At 31.7% G+C, this 8,344-nt stretch overlaps 1 protein-coding gene across 1 annotated transcript; it reads right to left on the bottom strand.

The window, feature by feature from the left end:
* Window positions 1–325: 325 nt before the first annotated feature.
* LOC145330493 (uncharacterized) lies at window positions 326–7,203 on the bottom strand. The gene is made up of 12 exons (XM_080175121.1): window positions 7,008–7,203; window positions 6,279–6,422; window positions 5,587–5,679; window positions 4,796–4,969; window positions 4,190–4,323; window positions 3,333–3,525; window positions 2,862–2,965; window positions 2,558–2,657; window positions 2,073–2,140; window positions 1,671–1,746; window positions 1,067–1,174; window positions 326–480 (listed from the first exon to the last, which is right to left on the bottom strand). Exons 1-12 carry the CDS (start codon window positions 7,014–7,016, stop codon window positions 379–381), a joined length of 1,305 nt encoding a protein of 434 aa, XP_080031247.1. The 5' UTR covers window positions 7,017–7,203; the 3' UTR covers window positions 326–378.
* Between the last annotated feature and the right edge of the window lie 1,141 nt (window positions 7,204–8,344).

Here is an 8,344-nt window from a genome sequence, read left to right as displayed (position 1 = left end):
TGAAATTTACAAATTTAATTTTCTGAAAAACCGCTGCATTTTAGATTTTATTGAAAAGTGAAATGAAGTTACCTAACCTAGGGTAATGATATGCACTATGTCCCAATTTAGGTTCTGACACAAAAGTCAAAGCACCTTCATTTGCACTGTGGAAATATTTTTTTTGTGGTTAATTTTTTATCAGTAGTTTATAGTTTAAAAACCTTTCCTTGACCTTGTTCAGCTTATGATAAAGATATAATGGTATTTTAAAAATTAAGACTCAAAAACCCTATGGACAGAAAGGAGTTGCTACTAATTATAATAAGTTAAACAAATAAATGCATTTGTAAGCTTGTTACATTATTTATTAAAAATATAAAATTGTTAAAACATGACTTAGTGATAGTTACAAGTCTTTCTAGAGATTTTGGTACATTGTTGTTGAGTCACAGTCTTGCAAACAGTCTCGGGTCTGTATTCAGTCTGAGTAACTGGTACCTGAAGATATAAAAGGTGTTAGCTTATTACTATATTGATTCTAATCTTTATCAATAAAACAGAGGTAGATTCTTAAAAAAAATTTGCCCCACTATGAGATTAGTGGGTCAAAATTGTTTTCGTAAGAAATCCTCCAAAATCACATCAAAAATCTACAAAATTAAACAAAATCATAGAAGGGTTATTAACATAAGATTTTATTAAATTTTTGTAGATTTTTATGTGATTGGAGGATTTTTCACGAAAACAATTTTGCCTGACTAAGCGATTAGTGGGCCAAATTTTTTTTAAGAATCCACCTCTGTATTACACAAACTAAAATTTAATCCTATGTAGATACATCTGTAGATGCAGTAATTAAACACTTCAACCTCTTATAACCAGGGAAAACTCCATAGCATCTTAATGAATCTATTGTATGAAGACTAAAGGCTACGGCCATAATTTATCAATTAGAAAGAGTGATGAAAAATAACCTAAAATAACTAAAAGCTCTATAAAAAAAACAATTTGTTAGTTAAAATCTTAAGTAAAACCTTCCAATTCAATCTAAAAAATAAATTTGGCAAGAGATAAAATTGTATACCTGCTTACAATCCTTCCTGGGGACCTTGTTGCAGACTTCTCTGGGGACCTGTCTCTCAATCTTGTCCTGGACAGTCTTGCATTCTTCCTTAGAGTCGTACTTTGTCACCTAAGTACGGAAAATTGTTAATATACATTCTGAAACAAAGTAAAAACCTTAATATGACAAAGATAAAGGGGGAGCTGTAGATTGTGCTTAAATTCCATAAAGGTGCTAGTTTTAAGGCTTAAAAACAGTAGTAGAACGACGATATTCAATAAATAGGTTTATTCCATATTGAATAAAACACTAGACATAAAAAATTATATATTTATATTTTTATGTGAATATTATCGCTACTGTTTTTAAGCCTTAAAACAGACACATTTACGGAATTTTAGCACAACCTTCCCCCCCCCCCCTTTATATACATTAATGAAGTTGTTGATAAAACGAGCCCTTTAAATAAAAATTGGAAAATAGATAAACAGCAGTCTTCGATGCAATTATATAAACTTAAACCCATACTCTTAACGAAAATAGAGGAATCGCAGTTTATTTCAAATTTAAATGTACCCTCTCTCAACAATTGTTAATGGCTAACTAAAGATAAACAAATTGCCACCTGCTTGTACTCAGTCTTGCATTCTTGTCTGTATTCAGTGTTGCAAACTTCCTTGGGCACCTGGGCGCACTTTTGTCTGAAAAGGATTATGATAGACTACTAAGTAAAAATTCACTAGACAAAATAACCCTTCTCCATAGGAAAAAATGGAAAACTCACCGCTAATTAAAATCCAACCCAGGCTAAAGCAAGATCATAAAACCAGAAAGCTAGTATAAATTGAATTAAAGACTGAAATAACTGAAAATATGCTTCACATTTCTATAAAGTACATATACAACATTTTTGTAACACGAGTGACAAGCAAGACAAGGCAAATTAAAGAAAATGCTCACTGAAACATTCTTTGCAACCAAAACGACAATATAGCTTTAATAGCAGCAGAGTAAGTAAATATTTTACCTGGGAACATCCTTGCAGTCTTGTCTGGGCACATCCTTGCACTGCTCTTTAGGAACCTTCTCACAAACCTAAAAATAGTAAATCCATAATCAAGACTGATAACAGGGGATAGGAGAGATAATTAAATTATAAAAAATTAAACTTCAGACAAAATTTAAGAGTTAAGGACATGCAGGAAGTTTTATATTTAAAATTGCAGCCTTTTATATTTTTTAAGGAGATATTGCATGCCTTAACTTAATTACCCGCTTTAAAAATAAGAGACTTATAGTCATTAAGGATCATGGAAAATAAAGAAAACGAAGAAGCAGGTTTCGTCGGTATTTCACAGTAGTTTTTCTCCCATTTCTATCTCTAGGGTCTCTAACCCTGCGGGGCAATAATAACATTTACCTAACCTATAATTACCTATTAAAAGCTACCCTGAAAATAAGAAACCCCTACTTCATTTAGTTTCCATGATAAGTCATAAAAATTAAATATACCTGTCTGGGCTTATTGTAGCACTTCTGTACGGGCACTACAGTTGTAACTGGCTCCTCAACATCCTGGCACTTAGAAACTGGAACCGGACGGCAGACAGGCCTAAATAAAGAAATATAATATTCTGCACGTTTATAATTCTAAAAAAACTAAAATTGAAAAACAGGAAAAAATTGTGTTATCCTTTTTTTTTTTTAAATAAAAATTGGGCCGCAAGGTTAAATTCTTTATATATCTAAATATAAAAAGAAATAACACAAATTAAAAAAACAATAAAAGATTTAATATATTGTAAACAAAACATACTTGTTAACAGTGGTGCATTCCTGGTCAGCAACGTAGTCAGTGTATGGAACCTGGATAGTCTGGCAGTCCTGCTTTGGTACATCTACACAGTTCTGCTTGGGAACCTTACAAAATTGTAAAATTTTATAAATTAAAGATTGTGCGATTTCTGTATAAATAAGCGTTCAAAAGTAACAATAATTATATTTTAATAATAAAAAAAAACCTTCTGCTTAAAAAATCTCACCTAGCAAACGGTTGATAAGTTAAGAAATAAACTAGAACCTCCCTTTCAACATTTCAAATATCTTAAAATAGTTACTTCTTTACATTTACGATATAAGCCTTCAAATTATATATAAAAAAATTATTCTTTCACCCCTAAAATATTAAAGTTAAAAGTTTAAAAATAAATTTAAACAACCTATAATATTTCAATGATCTTATGCCTCAGACAAAGAAAATTAACTTTATTTGTAGGATATTATGTACCTGGTTGCAGACTTGCCTAGGCTCGTCCCAGCACTTCTCTCTGGGCTCATCCCAACATTTCTGTTCTCCATTCACAATGGAGCACTCCTTTTCAACAACTGTGGTACACTGTCTCTCTGTAGTGGTGGTGCACACCTCCTCATATACGGTAGAACATTCCTGGGTGGTGACGGTGGAGCACTTTTGCTCATCTCTGAAAATATATCCCATTATATGAAGTAATAAGCTTTTTTTCTCTGTAACGAAAAACCGCTGAACTGATTTAGTTATCCTTTTCAAGGAATCTAAAATATATCCCAGGATAGATTAAGTCTTGGGATGGTTTTAAGCCATTTTATGCCAAATCAGAGCTCTTGAAATACAGAGCCGCTAGCATATATTATAGCAGAAATACTATAAAATATATAACTCTTTCTTTAAAAATTATATAATATTGTTTACTTTTCCAATCAAATTACATAAAGTAGAAAGGCTTTCTTAGTTGAAAGCTAAATTCTCAACAATTGCTGGTCCGAATAGATTGTAATTTTTGGGAAAGCTTTATAAATGTTTTTTGGCCCTTTTCCGAATACCTTAACCTTCCCTTAAAAGCTAAGGGTTAAGCTAGTGTGAATATTAGAACACAAGGAAAAGATTTATTTAATAATAAAACTAAAATTAAACTCATATTTCAGCTGGTCCAAAATTAAAATTTTTTCATGCTAGTTGTTCAGTAGGTGTTTAAGTGTCCTACAAATTTTGTACCAGGTGGATATATTAGAAAAGTTGTACCCCTGCATGAATTAAAAAGTTAAGGAGGGAGCAAAGGTACATGGTAGATCTTTAACCATTCCATCTCTGAAATGGAGAATTTTTACCTGTATTTAGTAATTGGCTTCTGTACAGTCCTGCAGCTCTGTTCAGGGGCATCATGGCACTGTTCCTCAGTCTCCAGGTTGCAAACAGTATGCTTCACATAATCAACCTTAGTCTCACTTACAGTATCACACACCTTAATTAAAATTTCTTTATTATTACTTGTAAAATTCCTCCACAAAAATTTTCAGAGAAACCTTAAGAAATTGAGGTCTGAAAGTCAACAGAAAATATTAATAAATTGGTATAATATTATAAATATCCATCAATTAAACATTCATAAGAGTAACTGGTTAATAACATTATATAATAGCACTAGCGGCTACGCCTCTAGAGGCCTCTGTGTGCACTTTTGTTTATTAGATTTGATTTTTTTAGTTCACAAATAGAAAACAAAATATTTTTGGAGCGTGGGGTTGGTGGTACCCTCCCCCAAAGTAGCTATAAACCTTCAGGCTTCCCAGGACCTACGAGAAGCTACACTATAAAGGAAAACCATATCGGTTCAGTGGGTAGAGATCCTTCATTACGGACTAAAAACACCTTACGACTATTTATTATAAAATAAGGATAATAGAAAGATTTTAAATAATATAATAATTCCTAACCTGTTCATTGACAGTATTGCAGACCTCCTGATACTCAGTGTGGCATTCCTTCTCATACTTTATGGTGCACTCCTGCTCATACTCGGTGTGGCACTTCTCCTCGTACTCTGTGTGGCATTTCTGCTCGGGAACATTCTGGCACTTCTGCTCTGGCACAGACTCGGTTCTTGGCACCTATACAGGAAGAGTTTATAAGAAAAGAAGATCATAAACACGAATTCTAATAAAACTTGAAAAACTCTGTATATATAGTGAAAACAAAGAAGCAGGTTTAGTCTTCTATTCAAAGTAGCTTTTCTCCCATTTCTAGCCACTGCGGGGAGCTCTAGCCCAGTGGGGTAATCATTAACACTTACCTAACCTGAAATAGCCAATCAAAAGCTATTGTTAAAACACGATTAAACCCGCTTCTTAGTTTTCATTAATTGTCCCGAATTTTGTGTTGACACTTGCATGAAGTGCATTTAACAATTTTGATTGTAAGCAAAAGTTAAAAAAATACCATATAACCTATATAATTTTGTATTGTAATAAACATCAATAAATTTGGCACCAAGTAGAGTTAATAACTAGCTGGTAGAAAATTGAAATAAAATGCATTTCTTGCAACTACCCCTTGACTAACATTAATTTTATTTAAGATTCCCCGCATAAAAGGAAATACATAAAAAGAATCTCTAATCAAATGCAATTTTAAGAAACTTAAGATAAAAAGACAAATCAAATATCCCTTTACTTGAAACAAAAGTTATCTAGATTTAGTAGGTATATTTAAGAATCCAAAATTTTACCTGAATAGTGTTGCACTCTTGTCTGGGTACTAGGTCAATCTGGGTATCATAAACAGTATTACACTTGTGGTCATAAGCAGTTTCACATTGCTCCTATAAATATAAGTAATTAGAATAAAACGAAAAAAGGTCATATATGCGATAATTGATTCGACAGTTCCAAAATCAATGGAAACGTATTTGAAATTTTCTCTTTACTTTTTATGAAGCAAAGTTATTTTATATGCATTTATGAAAGTTCTTATTTATGCGGCTTATTCAAACTTTAATTTTTATACAAACTATTTTACTAGAGTGAAATTAATATTTACCTAGGGGATATTTTAGTGTCAGAATAAATATTACTCAACAAAACTTAATCAATAGAGTTCAGAAAATTTTAAACTAAAAATTATGCTTTACTAAAATAAGTTAAAAATATAAATTATCGAACTCAAAACAAAGGCTTTCTTAAAGCTTAACCTAAATCTGAAGACTAGATGGATGTAGTATATAAGTGGATATTGTCGTAAAGAGAATAATTGTAGTAAATTTAGGTTGCAATATCCCCTCACATTAGTAGGTCGGGCTATTTATCCAGTAGGAGGGGGATGGGAGAGATGGTTATTAACCTGCTACAAAGTTCACATTATTTTAAAAAAATATAAAATGTAGTGTACGATCAAAGTAATAATAATCCATTAAAAACTAACCTTGTAAGAAGTAGTCTGATGAGGTTTCTGAATGGTATCACACTGTTGTCTAGGTTCATCCCAGCATTTCTCCTCCCAGATAGTCTCACAGGACGGGACACCCGCCAGGGCTACACCACCACACAACACCACAAGACAAAGTGCCTGTAAAATAAATTTTCATAAATGTCAGTCAATTTCAGGACCATGAAAAGTATTTAATTATAGTTTAGAAACTTTAAGTGTCATTTAAAGGAATCCAAGTTGCGGGTTTAATCTTATTTTCACAGTAGCTTTAAAGAGGTTATTTTAGGTCAGATTAGGTTAGGTTAAGTTAGGTGGTTGCCCCGCAAGGTTAGAGCCCACCGCAGGTGCTATAAATAGGAGAAAAGCTACTGTGACAATTTAACCTGCAACTTTGTTTCCTTCACATGACCCAGCTTTACTATTATTTAAGACACTGCGGAAGGCTCTAACCCTACAGGGCAGAATTTAGAATTGTAGAGTAGCTGTGATAGAAAAGATAAAGAACTTAAATTAGTCATTAAATGATAAACGTAAGAAAAGCACAAAGGTTAAAATCTTCCAATTTGCTACCCAACTTATCTAATAAAAATATCTTAAAATACGATGCTAAACATAATTATACAGTATGACTAAGAACCAATTATAATACAATAAATACTAATCGGTATCGAGGCTGTAATGAAATTTAATAAAACCTATTAAATTTATATATAGAACAGTTACCTTAATCATGACGAGTAACTAAATTATACTATACTGTAACACATACATGCATCCATTTATATAACCTACAATATCAGAGTAAAACCAGTTTTAAATAAAAACAAAATATAATTCGTCGTACACTTTTTTGTGTACAATTATTGTATATATACATATATATCAACTTATAATATATATCAACTTTTTTATTAACATTAATACGAGTTTTTTTTTGTATATTTTCTAAACAATTATACTTTTTTCATATTTTGTAGTTAACCCTTTAACGATGACTGATAAAGAATATAATAAATATATTTTGTATATTTTAGAAAGGAAACAAACAGTAGTTGAAATTTAATGGCCAAAATATGCTTAATGTAAAACAGAAAATTCATGACGGACGTAACAATTTGTAGAATAGCTTCGCTATTAAAAAGCTAATAGTTGGAAAGGTCTGTATTTGGTTTACTGTATTTTAGAGGGATCAACCAATTATGGTATAGAAAAAAAAGGAAAAAGATACATATATTAAAACATAAAACATATCATAGAAGCGAGAATTTCTTTCAATTTATTTGTTTAAAATTGATATCTTGGTTCTTGGTTGAACTTTAGCTATGATCATTTTAATAGTAATATTACTGGTGGCATTTTCTTAGGGACTTTGCACTTTGGAGGGTGATTGTAACCTCTACGAAAAAAGTTATAAACCTACCAAGGACCTAAGAAAAGCTACACTGTAAAGGACAAACTTTTCAGTTCAATGGTTAGCAAGTTCCTTCCGTAAAGAAATCCTGTAGCTTTTATATAAAGATAATTTAAGATCATTACAATCATTACATTTGCAATTTTTAAAATATACATACATACATACAGTAGAAGTACTTGTCCCACAAAAGCCTAAAGCATTTAGTTCTTGTACGTACATCCTAGACTAATATAAGTTATAGAGTATCTGCTCTTGTGTAATTGTGCTCCGAATATCAATAAAACACTTGATATTTATTTCCTCTGGGGTTATCTCAGGAATTAAGGAATAAACAAAAATACTTTAAAACAATCCAATGCCTTTAACAGCCTTTGAAACATTTTTAGAGAAGGGGGAGGGGAGGTAGATGAAAACCTTTAAGCTTAAATTTATAATCATTACTTAAATTGTTAAAACTACAAGTTGAAATTTGAATTTTTTCTCTGGGGAGGGTTGATATAACCCTCAAAATAGTTGGTGAGCAGGAGGAGGGGAGTTGGTTAAAGGGGGACGGAGCGAAGTATAAAATGTTGGTTAAACGAAATATAAAAAAATTTCTCGTATTCATTCGAATCCGGTGGATAGGAACCGGTTCTCATCCATACGA

The sequence above is a fragment of the Acartia tonsa genome, chromosome 10, assembly GCF_053477335.1.
Source record: "Acartia tonsa isolate MP-2025a chromosome 10, ASM5347733v1, whole genome shotgun sequence".
NCBI lineage: Eukaryota > Metazoa > Arthropoda > Copepoda > Calanoida > Acartiidae > Acartia > Acartia tonsa.
Note: the sequence above shows the minus strand (reverse complement) of the source record. Positions and strands in the feature narration are given on the sequence as shown.